Source organism: Glossina fuscipes, unplaced genomic scaffold (assembly GCF_014805625.2).
Source record: "Glossina fuscipes isolate IAEA_lab_2018 unplaced genomic scaffold, Yale_Gfus_2 0, whole genome shotgun sequence".
Taxonomy (NCBI): domain Eukaryota; kingdom Metazoa; phylum Arthropoda; class Insecta; order Diptera; family Glossinidae; genus Glossina; species Glossina fuscipes.
The window spans coordinates 29,252,163-29,270,100 of NW_023998414.1; the positions used below are offsets into that span (position 1 = coordinate 29,252,163).

At 33.8% G+C, this 17,938-nt stretch overlaps 3 protein-coding genes across 3 annotated transcripts; all 3 read right to left on the minus strand.

Annotated features, from left to right (window-relative positions):
• Nucleotides 1-2,265: 2,265 nt before the first annotated feature.
• LOC119636767 (hsc70-interacting protein 1-like) lies at nt 2,266-11,094 on the minus strand. Its single transcript, XM_038032369.1, has 3 exons — nt 10,715-11,094; nt 10,520-10,650; nt 2,266-3,440 (listed from the first exon to the last, which is right to left on the minus strand). Exons 1-3 carry the CDS (start codon nt 10,882-10,884, stop codon nt 2,539-2,541), a joined length of 1,203 nt encoding a protein of 400 aa, XP_037888297.1. The 5' UTR covers nt 10,885-11,094; the 3' UTR covers nt 2,266-2,538.
• Nucleotides 5,799-8,111, minus strand: LOC119636762. The gene has a single exon (XM_038032357.1). The coding sequence runs from the start codon at nt 8,086-8,088 to the stop codon at nt 6,373-6,375; it is 1,716 nt and encodes a 571-aa protein (XP_037888285.1). The 5' UTR covers nt 8,089-8,111; the 3' UTR covers nt 5,799-6,372.
• A 1,351-nt stretch (nt 11,095-12,445) lies between the features above and the next one.
• LOC119636787 (splicing factor U2AF 50 kDa subunit) lies at nt 12,446-16,923 on the minus strand. Its single transcript, XM_038032396.1, has 6 exons — nt 16,644-16,923; nt 15,911-16,504; nt 15,714-15,802; nt 14,178-14,300; nt 13,458-13,577; nt 12,446-13,395 (listed from the first exon to the last, which is right to left on the minus strand). Exons 1-6 carry the CDS (start codon nt 16,654-16,656, stop codon nt 13,054-13,056), a joined length of 1,281 nt encoding a protein of 426 aa, XP_037888324.1. The 5' UTR covers nt 16,657-16,923; the 3' UTR covers nt 12,446-13,053.
• Nucleotides 16,924-17,938: the final 1,015 nt, after the last annotated feature.

The window sequence follows — 17,938 nt, forward strand, 5'->3', positions numbered from 1 at the left end:
TCAATTTATGTACTACTGCAGGCAAGTGTCCCTTGACTGATACGACTCATTTTCAATACTAGTCTACGTGTAAGAAGTTTCAAGGTTTCTACCAAATTTGAAAACGGTAGTTTAATTTTTGCGGCCAGGAGCGTTTTTACAACAGACGTTGCACAGGCGGACAGACGGGCATGCTTAAATCGATTTAGAATTTGATACTTTTAGGGAATATATATATATATATATATATATATCTATGAGATCTCCACAAATTTTTTCTGGGCGTTACAAACTTTATCTTCCCCTTTCGATGATAAGTACAAAAAAAAAAAAATAAATAAATAAATATATATTGAACTTATCTCAGAATTTCTTTAAAGTCCAATAATAGTATTTCTAATCGCAATCCGTGTCGTGTATTCATTGCGTTATGAGTTTCTCAATCTATATACAAGAATACAAGAATATATTGCTTAACAATCACTTGCCTCGATCTGGCCTTCCTTCCTCTTACAATTTAACACAATCCCAACCGAATTTCGCCATTTTGTAAGAATAACGAGTTTGGTAGACGTAAAATTTCCTACACGATCACTTGCTTCGAAATACAACTAAGAAATATTCGAAACAATCGCATTTCAATCAATATCGGAATTTTTGTTGTCATTAGTAAAATGAGATACTTTCGTGATGCGCTTAATTGAATTATTTCAAAGATGATGAGAAGAGAAATAAAAATCCTAAACCTAAAATAAATACATTACTTTACTCTTGCTGTTATTAAACATTTAAGATAGAATTCGCAAAATATGCATACACATGGTTTTTGCTGTCTCTATGCACTTACACACAACTATCCTATATGTTATTGTTAGTTATTTGCCTTTGTTAACATTTCTGAGGCGTCTTAAAGTCTCGCCTGTGTTCATTCAACTTTGTTATATGGCTGCGTTTATATGTGCGCGTCGTCACTTTCACTCTAACTATTTGGCCTTGCACAAAAAAGAAATGATACGTTCATGCTGTATATAAGGACAATGTATTATATTGACAATGTCATCGTTGAAATCATATAAGGAATTTTTGCAATAATGACGATCCCTCGATCAATCTTTACTTTATTGCTATAAATAATTATTGTATTAGGTGTTTGCAGAAATTTTAATCACTTTTTCATTTAAAAAAAAAAAAAAAAAATTTTGCTTGTGCATTGGTTCAATGTACATTCTTAATCAATATAGTTTCCATCATTTTCTACAACATTTCACAATAGTTTTGACAATATGGCAATAGCCATGAAGAAAGAACTTATATTGTTACTTTGGTAGCGATTCACCCACCGACTCATTGTTGCAACTCTTCGACTTTGTGAGCTCGCATACCAGCCAAACCATGCCGCACCGATCTGAACAAGTGATAATCAGCAGACTCTGTGCTTGGCGAGTACGTTCCCAATGGAGCTGCAGCAGTGTATGCCTGACAATTATCGGCTCCTGTAGCTCAGAAAATTGCAATTTCAATCAATTCGTATCGGATATGATGGGTCAGCATCACTATAAGCCACTGAACGTGTTCGTGAATGGGCAACAAAAATAATGAATTTGGACGAAGAAGAGTTTCGAGCGGTCCATGATTAGCGTCGGCATACGCTAAACACCGCAATAATATGAATTGAAAAACTATCATTTCATGTAGAGGAAGATTCAATCATTATGTACACTGGTATTTCCCATTGGCTTATCATTTTTGCCTGCTAAAGTCGCTGATCAAAATTTTTGCAAACACCTAATAATTGTATACATATGCGTTTGTTCTAATATGTACTCAGGCATGATAGGTATTCTGACAAACGACATAGAAACGATTTCAGCAGTACACACATGTGAAGTCAACAAAATCATTAAAATTTTATATGTATTTATTGATGAGTTCACATTATTGCGAACAATACTATCTATGTCTATATAAGAGAATGGTACAATTGTAAAAAGTTTTATTGAACACTTTACGTTTATTTATGAAATGTTCATTGATAAATCTTATATATCTTGTATTCAATTCCCTTTCGATAAAAGATACGAGATTTCTTACACGTTCGTGTGTGTACAAGTAAGTGTTCAGTGTTCGTTTTAAAAGCGTTAAACGACAACATTCTATTTTATTGTTTAGTGTTAGAGAAAATTTTTTAATTTCAATTTTGTTTCTTCCGTTTTCTTTTTTTTTTTTTGTCTTTTTTTTTGTTTTTCTTTTTAGTTTTCGTTCTTTTTTAGTTTTTTTTTTTTTTTTTTTTTTTTTGTTTTAGTGTTTTCGGTTTTCTTTTTTTTTTTTTTAATATTAACAGCAAGCTTATGTATACGCAGCAAAGGGTCAAAACTTATTCTGTCAATTTAAAATTTAAAATAAGAGAAAGGTATTCAAAAATGCAGAAATGGTTACAAATGAAATTAATTTTTATATATCAAGCAAGGTATAATACGCTGATAATATATAATCGAGGAGTTTTAATATAACATCATATATAATATTGCTATATATATATATATTTTCTTTAAAACAGATTTAGTCAAGGCCATCATCGACGAAATCTGGTTTTTTGGATTGGGGCTTATTGTCTTCGGGATTAGGAGGGGCAGTAGCAGTATTATCATCATCCGGTTCGTTAGCCCCTGCCGTTGATGGAAAAGATCCTGGAAATCCACCTGGGAAGCCACCCACTCCGCACGGGAATGAGCTCTTGAATACATCAATTATTTTAGCAAGTTTAGGATTTGATTTATATTTCTCAATATTAGTGGGATTTTTCATAATATCCTGTAGAGCTGCCATAACTTCGGGATCATTGATACTGGACAATAGATCAATTAAATTTGCACCTGCCGAGAAGCCTCCAGGCATACTAGTATTATCATGCTTCTCGTGTTGTTGTTGTTGCTGCGATGCCTCTGTACGGGCCTTTTCACGACGTACCTCCCTAGCTTTACGGTCATGTTCATCCTTTTTACGTTGTTGTTTTAAGCGATGTTGTTCAATTTTTTTTGCATTAGGTGTAACTTCACGCAACCATTCATCAGCTTCCTCGTCAAAGTCCAATTTGCAGGCTTGACGTAAATCTTTAGCGGCTTCCTCCCAATTGCCTAACAAACGATGAGCACGGCCCCGAAACTTGTAAGCGGCAGCTGAGTCACAATTAATTGCCAAAGCTCTATTGCAATCTCGTATACAGGCATTCGGTTTTTGGAGTTTTAAAAAGGCTTGGCCACGTTTGGCATGGAATAAGGCATTACCCGGATTGAGTTCAATAGCCTGCGTATAAAAATCGATGGCTTCCGCGTACATTTGGTCGCTGTAAGCGGCAGCGGCCTGCGAACGTAATTCACCGGCTTTATCAATTTCTTCTTCAGTAGGGTTTTTACTAAAATCGATAGTAGATTGTTCCGGCACACGGTCGGGTGGAATGACACCTAGAGTTAGAAGAAAGTAAGAAAAATAAGACAAATTGTAACGGTGAATTCTTTTTTCTTTTTACTCTTCTCGAGACAACGCAACGAAAATCGATACCTTCGAATGTATTCGAATTCGTCTTCTAACGAGCGCATAGAAAAAAAAGAACTGGAACAAAGAAAATAGTACTTCCGAGCAATTTGCTTCAATAGATTCTTATTATATTCTCAATTTTTTAAATTTCCAATCTGTTCCGCAACATGAAATTTCAAAATATGCCTCAATACATTTTTGATGAGATTTTTATTAGCAGACATCTTCACACATTAATTTCTCTGTTTAGATATTTCTTTGCTATCATATTTTACAATTTTAATTAATAGAAGTGTTGACAAAGTGCGGGATGTTATCTTAAGATATTTCAACATCGGAGTACATCGTTTCGTTTATTAAAGAAAACGAAACAAGACGAAAAAAATAAGAACATTAAGAACTCATGCAAGGCCGACCATTAAATACCTTACACCACATTGTCTAACATAATTCTTATTTTTATATGGCATTATTATTATTATGACTTATAAAAATTTTTCTTTTCTAAAAAGGATCAATTTTCCCGTGGCAATCCTTATTAGGGTAGGATTCAAAATACAGGCCGAGAAGGTTCAAATTTGCTACCATTTTTTTTTTTTTTTTTCATCGTGAAGCATTGAAAATTATACTGTTTTGTCATATGAACTTTAGTTTTCGTTATGCGAGTGGGCTTTCAAAACTGACCCAGTCGATCCAAAATTTTCATACCAATGCAGAATGTCGAAGTATTATCACTTAGCCACTTTTGTCGAGAAATTTTGAAAATTTTTAATTTTTTTCCATATTACGATTTTTAAGAATAGGGCTTTATATGGGGACCGATCCGAACCATTTTCAATAGCGTTCGTCCTCGGATTAAAACACGTCAATGTACCAAATTTCATCAAAAAATCTCAAACATTGCGCAGAGTAGCTTGAACAAATTAGACGGAGAGACGGACAGACAGGCTTAGATAAATTCAGATTATGATTCTGAATCGACCGGTACAATAAAAGGTGCATCCATCTTAAGCCCTGCTGCGTGTTACATACGTCCGCACTAACTTAATATACCCCGTGCCACAAGTGGTGTAGGGTATAAAAATGTAATAATAATAAAACAATATTAACTGAAGAAAAACTATAGGAAAATCATTACATTCACGCATTCCTTATTATAGTTTCAGTAACCATTTCTTAACTTATGACGTCATCGTCATTTAATTTGAAGCGATATTAAGACTTAATTAAGTAGTAATAAGTAGTAGTAAGTAGTTGTAAGTTTACAATTTAATGTATCATCATCGAAACATATTAAACTTCTTTCAATGTGTTATCTCTCCAAAATTCTGTTCATCATATTGTCGGGATTTGTTCTTTTACTTTACTTACTTACCTAGTGTTTGGCACAAAACACAACCCGAGTTGTTGTGCAAATATTTTCTTAATTACTATAAACTAGAAAATTAAAAATGTTCTTTTTAGCTGAGATCCAAGCAAAAGAAATAAACATACATTTTAAGCAATTACACAGTCAGCAAATCCATATCGTATTGTACTATATAATAATATTTATATCATGCTAAATATAAGGTGGAACATATTTTCGCGACAAAAGTTCATGGCTCATCGAAATACGGTATTACCTTTTTTTGTACATTACTTTTATAAAAATAAACTCATTCACATTAACACGACTATGAGTGGCAAACAAATGGTGTATTAATGCAAGATAATTATAAGTTTACAGGCAGTTAAATACCATTCAGCAATAAATGCTAACATATATGCTCGTTGTAGAACTCGCTATTAACAATGCAATTGTAGAGATTTTTTCGATCAACTCCGCTCGGCAGAGAAAAGAATCGCCCTCGTTAATAGAAAGTTTCGATTTTTTCTCCTACGATAAAAGATATCTCTTTGCGGATGTATTCTGTATACCCAGCACAATTCATTTTATCATAACGATGCATTGCAAGTTATTATTACTAGACCATAATTAATGACTTTTACAATGTCTTAGACGAATTACTAACAGCTTTTATTTCGAACAGAATGAAAAAAATGAACATTTGATTACTTATAAGCCATTTTTTTTTTTTTTTTTTTTTCATTTTTAGGCAAACAGAGTACTTCGATGCGAAGATGATGTACAGAGCAATTTCCAACATTCTATCTTCTTTAACGTCTAACTAATAAATAGAAAGCGTGAAAAACGTGAAAATTTGTTCACTTATAACTTTATATGGGCGTGGGTAATTTTTTTCCTCTTTTTGAACATGAAATAATTTTAGAAAATTTGAGTTCCATATCGTCTTTCATCACTTGCAAGTAATGAGGAAAAACCCATCAATTTTTGTTTAGAGAGACAGAGGGGTTTTTTAGTTTACGCCTAGCTGTGGACGTGTCTTTTAATCACTTTGACCCATTTTTAATATCAACCTGCTTGCAAGAACTTCCAATTTTGCAGCCGGTACATGACTAGTTCAAACTCTATACCAAGAATATATACATATAACATATAGACAATGGACCCGCCATTCAAAAATATCAAATCGAAGTAGAAGTTAAGGCAAAGTCTCTGCATTTAGACAAAGTATTATATATGTATTTTACTGAAGGTACGAGAAAAAGAAACTTTACTGTCTTAGTTGATCTTCTGGTGGGGGGAATATGAATAACAACATCATAACAGCATTTTACTAAACATTTCATGATTGGAAAGAGTCGCCCTGAAAGAACTAATCGAAAAAGTATAAGATGGAATAACCGAGAAAGCCTTTTAAAACAGTGACGAAACTCTTAGCAATTATTGCTCAATATGTATATAGCTTCCCTTTAATAATCTTTAATAATTTAAGAACTTAACTATGCGTTCCTTTAATTATTCGTAGAATTTGGTGGATTCGTATCCGATAGTGTATTAAAGTTATGCATGTGCGTGTTTATCGTGTTAATATCTAATATCTCTCCCTTGACATTGCGCCAATACCCTCCTGGTTCCTCTCCCGTAAAATTGGAAATGTTCGGATTTAAACTAAGAAAGCCTTTGGTAAACTTTGTTTTGCCGTTCGAATTAGCAGGTGCCACAGGCCTTAAAAAGGCCAACTGAAAAGCGTTATGAAAAAGACTATAAAAGAAATTGTGTGAGACGAACTTTTTCTGCTCAGCTAAACATTTCGTTTTGTAGTCGGTGTATAGGCGTTTAATGCTCAACGAACTGTGCAAGTAACGTATTTTGCTCCTTTTATTGGGAGTCCAGGTAGGGTAAGATTCAATATGCTGCTTAATTTCGTGTATACGTTCATCACTTATAGCATTCTGTCCTCGACGATCGGTACCCATGTAATAACCAGTAGATTGATCAGCAAATTCTAAAGCATTAACAATTACGCGTCGGGTAATACAGAGTGTGGCAGTAAAAAATTTTTGACAAACGCGCTGATTTTCACCACTGAGGCCCGTGCGTAAGTAAAAACGTGTTTGATGGGAGCGGGAAGAACGATTTGATTTACGAAATTCGGCCGTTAAAACTGATTGAACTGCTCGGGTCTCCATATGCGAGAGAATGAAATCTTTACGCCGCTTGTAGTCCATTGACCAAAAATAAGAACAAATTTGTTTTCTCTGCTCTTCGGTGAATTTCAAATGACATTTATGAAGGCAGCGTTCAACACATGATATGGGCTTTGGCAAGTGTTTATCTGGCTGGCCACGCATCCTTTTATTCTTATTATCCTTCTTCTCGATTACTAAGTTACCGGTTACAGGGTCTAAGATATGCTCAACTTCAGATGGTTTATTTAATCTTTCTTTATTTTTTATGTATTGATTATTATTCCTTCTATCTTCTTTTGTTTCAAGATGCAAAGGTTTCTCCAGTTCAGGTTCCGGCTGCATTTCGTAGCCGTCTAAAGCCTTTTTTAAAATGTAATATGTCAAAGATAAAGTGGTTACGAAATAAGATCTGCAAACTCTCAGGTGAGGTGAATTTATCCAAGTCGGATCTCCCAGGTAATAAACGGAAGTATTCCCTCGATCTGTTTTCCGTTTTCTCTTTAGTTTTATGAAAACTTTTGCTTTTACATGATCTCTAATGAAAATTGTGCGCTCATCAGGACTAAGATTCCAATAATGTTCACATATTAATTTTCGTTGAGTTTCGGTGAATTTTTCTCGACATTTTTGCTTGCAAATATCTCCACACGTTATCGGCCGAGGTATTTTAATTTTCGAATTACCATTTTTTAATGTACGACGATTAATGAGTTGTCTTTGCCTTTTTCTCAATTTTATTAAGGGTTCATTATCGTCTTGTTCCGAATCGGGTTCAAAATCGTTATCATCGTCACCATTTTCAAAATCTTCATCTTCAGAAATATCAATTTCTTCGGGTTTGGGTACGAGCTCAGGAGTGTGCAAAGGATCCATATGCGATTCTATGGATGATTCTATTTTTATAATTTTTTCTATACTAGGCATGATGCCGGTCGCTGCAAACAGACAAATGAAAGTGTACAAAAGAAAAGCTATGTCAGCTATGATGGAAATTTCCTGGTAAGAAATGAGAAAATATACTGCAAGCGCACACAACATATATACATGCTACTATTAAAGTACCACTACAGAGAATGTTCTCTTTGCGCGAAGGAGAAATCTTACTTGAAATAAAAGATGAAAAATGAAAGTAAATTGGAACAATTTATTATAATAACTACATCATATAAGTTTCCGCACTTACATATCTTGCTAAAATATTACATTCTATAGCATTCTAAATATATTTGAGGCGGTATGGGAGGCCTCGAATAATGGTTGATTAAAGCTTTCTGACCTCGCCAGAGTAGAAGTTAACACTTGATTGACACTTAAGGAGCTTCCATAATTTTCTAAGTGTGACGAATAATTTATAGGTTGATTGTAAGACGTTGAACTAGAGGTTTGTGATAAGCACAAAGAAGAAGAAGAGACAGTAGGCATAACATTTGGTATTTGATGCAACGTACTTAATGAACATGGCGTTACAAGATTGTTTATGAGCGGATTTAATTTATCGCCTTTTGAGTTAGACCAATATCCTCCGGGCTCCTCGCCCGTATAATTGGATATATGAGGATTTGAATTAATGAAACCTTTGTTACCTACATTTTCCTCTTTCGCAGCGATTGGTTTCAAAAAGGCCAATTTGAAGTCGTTATGAAAAATTCCGTAAAAGAAATTGCTGGAAACAAATTTCTTTTGCTCAGCTATACACTTTTCCTTATAATCAATATAGAGACGCTTGATACTTAACGAACTATGGAGATAACGGGTTTTACTCTTCTTATTAGGCATCCATGTAGGATATGCAGCAATATGTTGCTTTATTTCCTCTATACGTTCGCTACTTATTTTATTGCCGGGCGTATGCTGACCTCGCCTATCACCACCCGTATAATAGCCTGTAGTTTGATCAGCGAATTGTAAGGCGTTCGATATAAAATGATGACCGATACGTAATGTGGCCATCATAAAACTCTTACATACGCGCTGGTTTTCACCGTGCAGACCAGCGCGCAAGTAAAATCGAGTATGATAGGTACGTGGGGGCCGATTTGATTTACGAAATTCCGGTGTAGTCTCATAGAGAATTTCTCTAGTTTCCACGCGTGATAAAATGAAGTCTTTGCGTCGCTTATAATCCATGGTCCAAAAATTGGAACATATTTGTTGTCTCTGCTCTTCAGTGAATTTTGTATGACATTTATATATGCAGCGTTCAGCACAGTTAATCGGTCGTGGCGAGCGAGCTACTGGTTGAGTAGGATCTCGGCGTATACGTTTCTTTTTAAGTTTGCTACCATCAGTACTGGAAAGATTTGTGATATTTTCAGACGTGCAAGTATATAATGGTACTAGATTTCCGGTAACAGGGTCCAATGTTTGTTCAATTTCCTTCCGTTTTGTGTATTGATTGCGATAATTTCGACTTTCCTTAGTCTCAATTATCACAGGTTTTACCTCCAATTCCGGTTGTAGTTCAAAACCATCTAAAGCCTTTTTAATATCGTAATGTGATAAGCGCAACGTCGCTTCAAAATACGATCTACAAACTCTTATTAGCGCTGCATTTTGCAGCGCAACATCTTCCAAATAATAGACACACACATTATTTCGTTTACATTCACCTCTACGCCTTAATCTAATAGAACGTTTGGCTTTCGTATGACTGCGTATGTAGTCGATACGTTTTTCTCGACTAAGGTTCCAGTAATGATCGCACATTAGTATGCGTTGCTTTTCAGTGAATTTTTCCGCACATTTTTGTTTGCATAAACTTCCACAAATGATTGGCCGCGGCTCTTTCCGTCTTCGATCGTCAAACAAATCATCTCTAGGCGGATACTTCGCAGGTCTTCCCCTTTTCTTGCGCAGCATTATTAGAGGTTCGTCATCTCTATCAGATTCAAGTACAAAGTCAGCATCTTTGTCATCAAGCAAATCGTCGATATGCGTTGGATTATTATATCTGGATGATTGCCCTATCAATTCTTCATCATCAGTTTGTTCTGTTTTTATCAAAATTTCTGATGTGTATAATGGGTCCATATTAACATTATTAAAGCACCTCACTTTCTTCTTTGCAATTTTTGTTTTTGTTTTGCGTTTGGATTTTTCAGATTTCATTGACTTTCTTTTTCTGTTACAACGTTTATAAGGCTTTTCCTCTAAATAAACCACATTTGCCGTTTCCGTTGTATCTGTGGTTGTATTATTTTCTGTAGGGCGAGCACTGGCCACTGCAAACATATAAATAGGAGCGTACAAAAAGAAAGCACTTATCAGCTATAATGTGATCTTTTTGATGGACAGGGGCAGAAACCTATCCCTTGCTCTTCCAAATTTAAGTGAAAAGTAAAAAAAAAATTTATGCTTTTCTCTTATTGACCATGAAAAAAAACAACTTAAACCTAATTCAGTTCAATCCATCTAAATAAGTACAGATTATAACATTCGCAAAATGTTAAACATTTAAATATGCACATACCTTCCATATCCAATTCAATTTCGGATTCATCCGATTCCACATCCATTTCAGCCTCAGCACTGTTTTCTTCTTCGTGGGGAACTGACGAAGTTTTAGCTTCAGTTTTGATGTTACCACCAAAAGGGCATTTTCTGCAAACACATGGATTTCTTAAATCAGCACACATACGCATGCAAATGAATTAATATTAATTACCCTCCGGCCGGCATTTCAAAAGTCCCTTCCGGCACCTTGCCACCAAATTTCTCTATGAATATTTTCACAAATTCCAATTGCGGCATATTCAATATTAATGGATTTTGGCTAACAAAATCAATAAATTTTTTTAATTTTTCCAAATCTTCGGAAGCGAAGGGTGCGGCCATATTTCCAATTATTCAACGCTTTAATACGTAAAACTCAAATCAGTTATTTTAGTATACGGTTGAACGGATTTTAAACGAATTTCTAATTATTTTCTGAATAAATTGACTTTTCTACCAATTTTTCTATTGGATACGTAAAATATCTTTCTAGATATTTCTGATTTTTTTTTCCTGATAATTACCAAAAGCAATTTTGCAATGGCAATATTCTTTCATTGATTGAAAACAGAGTTGCCAGCATCGATTACAAAATTAATACAAATGGCGGATATGAATGTTTGAATTTACACAAAAATACAATTCAATTAAAGTTTTCATTTTTAAGAATAACGATGAATTTTTCATGTTATATAGACTAACACTTTGACGAATTGCCGGACGATTATAGAAACGACAATTGATTTCTTCTTTGCGTTTGCCGATTGTTCACTTTGATGAAGCAGAAGTCATCAAATTCCTCATACAGATGTGTAATAAAAAGTGCACCATATAAGGCAATCAAAAGCCATTTTTATATTTAAAAAATATCTTATAATTATGCCTTTACTTAATCCATTTCAAATAGGCAAGCAAAAGGTACACAAAGGTATTCAAAATTTTTTCCATTTTACTCTAAGACTTTATCTTCTTCTCAATTTCATTAGAGATTTTTACAACACAGTATATTTATATTATATTCATAAAGAGGGTGCAATGAATGTTAAATTAATTTTTATAATAAATTTTCACATTATTTTGAATTTTCTATTCGCATATAATTGAAACAGGAACACGAGTATTTTTGCACATCATGTTCATAATTCCGTTTTAAGTCCATCTATGGTTTATATTTCATCATTATCACAGATAAAATGCAAATATAAAGAATTAGAGGAAATGCATAAAGGTCTGAAGGTTTGAATATTGAGAAATTTAGCAGAGGCCGGTTTATGTAAAAATCGTCTCTTTTTTTACTGGCATATATCGGCCAAACAGAGAACTGCGAATCATAATTTCAAAGTACTCTCTTACTCTCTAATAACCCTATATTTGCATTTTTTGTCGCTCACACAAATTGCTTCGGAGCAGACACTCATACGCCGCATTCGGATACTTATCCTAACTCTGGTTAACAAGTAAATCGATATTGAGAACCGTAAACCGATTCCAGTTTTTAAATTTATAAAAATTCAATATTTGCTGTGTTACGTATCAATATCATGAGAACTGAAATGATTTCTTTTGTTGTGAAACGCTGGACTGAAGAAATTGAATTTTTAAAAAATTGGGAGATATATTTGGAGCCATGTGCTCAAATGATTGGAATAGCTTTTTTTCTTTCGCACCAAATTCTAACTTAAAGGCAAAATGTAGATTGGAAGTAGAATATATCCTAATGCCGTTGTAGGCGATCTTTAGTATTCTATTTCTGGTATCTCTTTCACACGTCCAGCAATTTTGCTCAGAAATTATGCCTTATCGCTGACTATTATTTGGGAATAAATAAACATTTTTTTTTTTTTTTGTAATGGCTTATTACAAATAAATTTTATTTAATTAATTGTAAGTGCATCAATTGTCATTGAGATGTGATATTTAGTTAAAAATCGCTCGAACAATTAGATAAATCATCCGCTTATAATTCATTAAAGGATTTTTCAACGTGGACATTTCTTTTTTAGAAGGAAGAAGAGACAACTTTACAGATTTTATTAGTTGTAGTAGATTGCGGCATGCTGAACACGATCTACGCTATGTGATTTTCGAGAACCCTCTGATCAAACGGTGTTAACGCGAAACAGCATCAATCACTCCGGCTCGGCAAGGATCAGTTGTTAACATTTTAGTTGTACATGGTAATCAATAGTGTAACGCATATACCAGTGGTTTGTAATACTTTGCCAAAAATTCAATACAAACTTTTACATTTTGAAGACTCATCCATCAAAAATTAGAAAGTTGATATGTACGTATGTATGTGATGCAAATACGTGTATATTTTTCAATGAAGCAAATTTCATTGCTATTCTCGAGCAGATGGTGTGCGCATAGATTTCTCATTTTGAAATGTCACTTTTGCGAAATTTTATTAAATATATATATATTTTCGCGTTTGCTTAAAAATTTAATTAAAAACGAATTCCGTATGAATCACAGAAAAAAAAATGATTCGAGAAATTGAAACTTAATTTAAAATTCGCGACGATGATATTTATCGGGATCGAAATATGAGGTGACAACAACACGATCACTAAATTTACGGCCCGTTAAAGCTTGCTGAGCTTTTTGACAATCCATAACGGAATTGAATTCCACAAAAACTTTACCACAACCCGGTACATCAACCCCCTCAATTGGCCTTGGTATCTCCACGCTACGTACCACACCATATTTATTACACTCTTCTTTAATATCCTCGAGAATATCCTCATATTCTTCCTCATCACGTAGTTCATCAGGTGTAACCATATTAAGAAGGCATAAAATTTCGGTAGGAGGACTCGAATTGACAAACGTGGCCAAGCCGGGTACCTACAAACAAACAAACAAACAAAGAAAAATCAACAACTTTTGCTTTTAAATAAATGATGTACCTGTATGGTAACTGGAGCCACGGTACCAGTATTATTTTGAGCATTTTTTGCGCCAACGCTTGCTCTTTGCACGATCAGTTTCTTGTCCCCCAATTGCATACCATTTAAGCCAGCTATGGCCTAAAGAAAAAAAATGATATTATCAAGAATCTTACAGTTGCTATTGTCTAATATCTAAAAGAGAAGAAGAAGTTAAGATTTAGGTTGCCGTTGTGATGCAAAGTAAAGTTACATCGCCCGATCTCTAGGTCACAAAAGAAGCATATCCTTGATACGGTAAAAAAGCCACGTATCAATTTATGAAGTTGCCTTTTCCTTGGGACACTCGATTATGCCATAGTGAGGAAAGCTATCCCCTACATCTTCTAGTATGGTGTTTATAGCGATATAGGCAGCCGAAGGATTTTTACATTTTTGATTTTCCTAAATTACAAGCTATGAAGCTGCAATAGTTAAGATAGATGTTAAACCAGGTGAGACAAGAAGCATTTATTTTTTTCCGGTTAGTTGCACGCAACTTGATTGTAGGAAATTTTAATGTGATTGCGATGTAGTCGGACCAGTTTTGTACAAAAAATGCATTTTTTATGACTAAGGCTGGAGTTAGTTTCCTTTTAGTTTAGTTAGAGAACAATGGGCTCATCACATGACATATTCTTCTTCTTCTTTTTTTTATAAATGAACGTGTCCTATTGGATAAATATGAATGCATTATATTACCTGATCGGTTATGGTTAGGTCAACATATTCACAGAAAGCATAGCCTTTGCTTAAGCCGGTGGCGGTATCTTTCACCAAATTGAACGCCCGCAATTGACCAAAAGACAGTAAAAGCTCTTTAACCTATTGAGAATTTGTAAGGAAAAGATAATATTAACTAATGTTAGAATAGTTGATAACGGTAGGTAGGAGAGGGAGGAAAAACAAAAATGTCTTACAAGTCAAGAGAATTATCATCCAAATATAACTTCAAATGAGACATTTTTGTTTTATTTTGTATGAACGCTTTAATTGAATACTTAACTTTATTTAACTGAAAATCTTAAACAAACAAACACACTCTTACGCTTGTTTATACGTTTATGTTTCTTACTTTTTGTTAATAAACTTGCCTTTTTAATATCGTGGTAGTAGTAGTAGTAGTAGTAAGAGAATAAATTTTTCCGGGTTTTTTAGTTATAGAGAAGGGAATATTTCATTGAATTGATTGATTGATTGATTGATATCAAATGTGTTTAGAGGCAAACGCTCTATGTTTAACAAAACAAATATATTTCAATTGAACATCAAATTATGCTGTTCATTGTTATTTGTATTTAGGGAGCTGCTCGGCATAAACTAATCTACAATAATTAAATAAATGCTGTAAAAGAAAATGAAAATTTGCTTTTCTGAAAATTGAGAAATCGTTTCGCTGAAATAATAAAGAATTATTATTTTGAATATATATGCTGGAAAAGAATGCTGTAAACGAGAAAGTTTATTTCATTTAAATATAAGTAAACTGCTATACAGTGCTGTGGCGACGTACGCTCCTTTTATACAGGACACAATGAACGGTAGAAGTGAAAGCTGTAAACAAAGTTTGTAATAAATGGCTGCAAAAAAAAAAAAAAAGTAATCGGACCTAAACATTGGAAAAAATGCAAAGAGGACGAACGAAACCCAGGTCATAAAGAAACTGTACAGCTTCCTTGCCGATAAGCTGAAAAACGGAAATTTCCTGTATTTTTAACCCTGGTTTTCGGTTCAGCATGTAAGGACTCAGCCGCCTGGCCATGAAATTTTAACTGAGCCGCAACCAAATACAAAAATTATAATGACAGCATTTTATACACTGCTGTCAGTACTTCTTCCTGAAAGGTTATATAAAATAGATACCTTTTGAAAATTTCACCTCACTAAAAGCTGAAAATATTATATGTTTAAAGAACAATCATCATTATCTATCATAGCATAAGATTCGTTAAATCGCGGCGATCATAAATTATTCACTTCAAATTAATGAAGCACCGCTTGTACCGCTTGCAGTATACTTTTTAAATAATCAAATAAATTGCTTGCGTCTCCTTTATACAAACAAAAAAAAAAAAAATTCTTAATTTCATTGGCTATTTAAGCAAATTTTGTACAAATCTACAAAAAAAAAATAAATAAATTAAAAAAAAAATCGAAAAAAGAAATTTCCACGTGTCGCGACTTTAATGCAATGGCAACATTAGAAAAGTGCAATAAAGTCTTCAGAAGAAAACATACCTGGTCATCGTTAAGATAGTTGGGTAAACCGCCAATGAATATCTTGTGCGGTGAGTCCGGCACGACAGTGGATATGGCGCCAGTTGTAACTGCAATTAAAAATCACATTTTTAACATACAATATATGTATATATATATATATATATATATATATATATATATATATATATATATTGGAATAGAAAATTATTACTTACTTACTGCCGGTTTAACTGTAGGAGTGTCTGTCATGCCAGGCATAGGCTGATAATCGTGCGGTCTTCTGATTTTTAAACTTTGTCCTTTGAAATTGATGCCATCAAAAGCCATAGCTTGAGTTGTTTCATCGATTGAACGAAATTCCAAAAAAGCGAAATTTTTATCCAAATTGATTTGACATGCTAAAACTGGAGAACCGGCCGCTTGAGCCAAACCCACCAAATGCATTTGTTGATTGAAGAATTCCATCATCTCGTCTTCGGTAACGCCGAACGGTATATTGCCCACATAAAGTCGCCGAGCTTGACGTGTAATCGTTGAGCCTACCACAGGTACTGCCGCTTGAGGAGTGTCCGGGATAATACTTGCAGGTATTTGACCGGACGCCTGCATGGCTTTATATTGCATAGGGGTAATATGCTCAAACCCTGGCGGAGGTACATCCCAATACAAAGAAGGCTTTCGCCGATACAACTTATGACGTCTGCGGTCCCGCGAGCGGTCGCGTGATTTTCCACTTTGATTGCGATGATGATATTCACGTGATCTGGAGCGAGATCGCGTGTTAGATTTGGAGCGACGACGTTTACGTTCTAAGATTATTTATGAATGAATGAAAAAACGATTTAAAGTATTCACAAACTATGCAAAAATAATTCGGGATACATTTTCCCTTAAAATGTCCAATAGATTCGACACAAGTCGACAGAATAGAATTTATTTTTTACTTACCATCGTAGCCCATTCCCGTGCATATATATTTTACTGTTTTTCTTTACTTTTCTTAATTAAATAAATTTTCCTTTCTGCCTAATCTGCAATTGATTACTATAAGTTATTTGTTTTCAATACACTTTCAAAACAATAGTTTTGACAAAAGCAATATTGACATTTTGTAGAGATTGTATATTCTTTTAAGATAAAGCATAGTCGTTATTTTCTAGTATGTTTATGTTTACAAAAAATACAGTTTCGTACGAAGAAAACAAAAACGAAAATGAGAAAACAGTAACAAAACATACCGGTTTTGTCTCTCTCTATTAATTGTTAACAATTTAATCGCAAGCCCTCTTATTTTTGTCGTAAGCGCTATTATTTTTGTTTTCTATTTATTTATGTAAACAATTCATAATAGTAATCAGCTGTAATTATAAGGTATATATATATATGTTTCCGTACATTGGATCTCAAAAACTCGTTTACATGTATATATATATATCAGCGAACAGAGTTCCAGAATAAGTTATGCTTCAATATACGGACATCTTGAACAGATAAGTGGCTGACATCAACAAAAGCAGTAAAATTTCAAGTTTTATTAAAAAGTTTCAATCTGATGTAACTGACACTGATTATTGACAGAATCTTGCAACTCTGGCGACTCTCGCGACTCCGAAGTGACAAATCTGCTACGTCAACTTACAATGTCTAACATTATACATAATAGAAGGACATATCATTATGAAATGGAGACCACGAATACCGCCTACCAAAGAGTGTTTTTTCGAAACAAAAAAACAAAACAAAAAAAAAACAACAACGATTCTGGTAGTATTCCCAAAAGCGTCCTTTTAACTGATAAATAACCGAATTAACTCTTTGTTATGTACATACTGCATATTTTCCATTAAATATTATTACAGATCAACATATATAAAAATGAAATCGTTTGAAAAATGGAATTACTTCAAGTCCAGTTTTTTGCATCGCAATTAAATAATGCATATTGTTTGTTACACCAGTATAGCTAAATGCAAAGTAATAAAGTTATTTAGCTTAAGAAAGAGAAAGACATGTTTTAAACATTTACGCCACGTTACGTGACGTTACGATTAGTTAGATGATAGTGACAAATTAAAGAAATGTAAATTTATGTTTTTTGTATACGGTACATATCAATGCATTATAAAGGCATTTATTGGTTTTAATTATTTTTAAAAGTATAAACTGTCTGAGGTTTTCATTACGTGAAGAAATTTTGAAAAAACATTTACATTTACCGTACAAATTATAAATGCTTACGAGAC

Bases quoted from the DNA above. Each gene is read 5' to 3' on its own strand.
- LOC119636762 (XM_038032357.1), bottom strand. From the start codon at position 8,088: ATGTTGTGTGCGCTTGCAGTATATTTTCTCATTTCTTACCAGGAAATT.
- LOC119636767 (XM_038032369.1), bottom strand. From the start codon at position 10,884: ATGGCCGCACCCTTCGCTTCCGAAGATTTGGAAAAATTAAAAAAATTT. The intron at 10,651-10,714 runs GTAATTAATATT...ATGTGTTTGCAG, and splicing joins TTTGAAATGCCGGCCGGAGG to AAAATGCCCTTTTGGTGGTA. The intron at 3,441-10,519 runs GTATGTGCATAT...TTCTAACTCTAG, and splicing joins AATTGAATTGGATATGGAAG to GTGTCATTCCACCCGACCGT.
- LOC119636787 (XM_038032396.1), bottom strand. The intron at 15,803-15,910 runs GTAAGTAATAAT...TTTTAATTGCAG, and splicing joins TACAGTTAAACCGGCAGTAA to TTACAACTGGCGCCATATCC. The intron at 13,578-14,177 runs GTAATATAATGC...TTTTTTCTTTAG, and splicing joins ACCTAACCATAACCGATCAG to GCCATAGCTGGCTTAAATGG.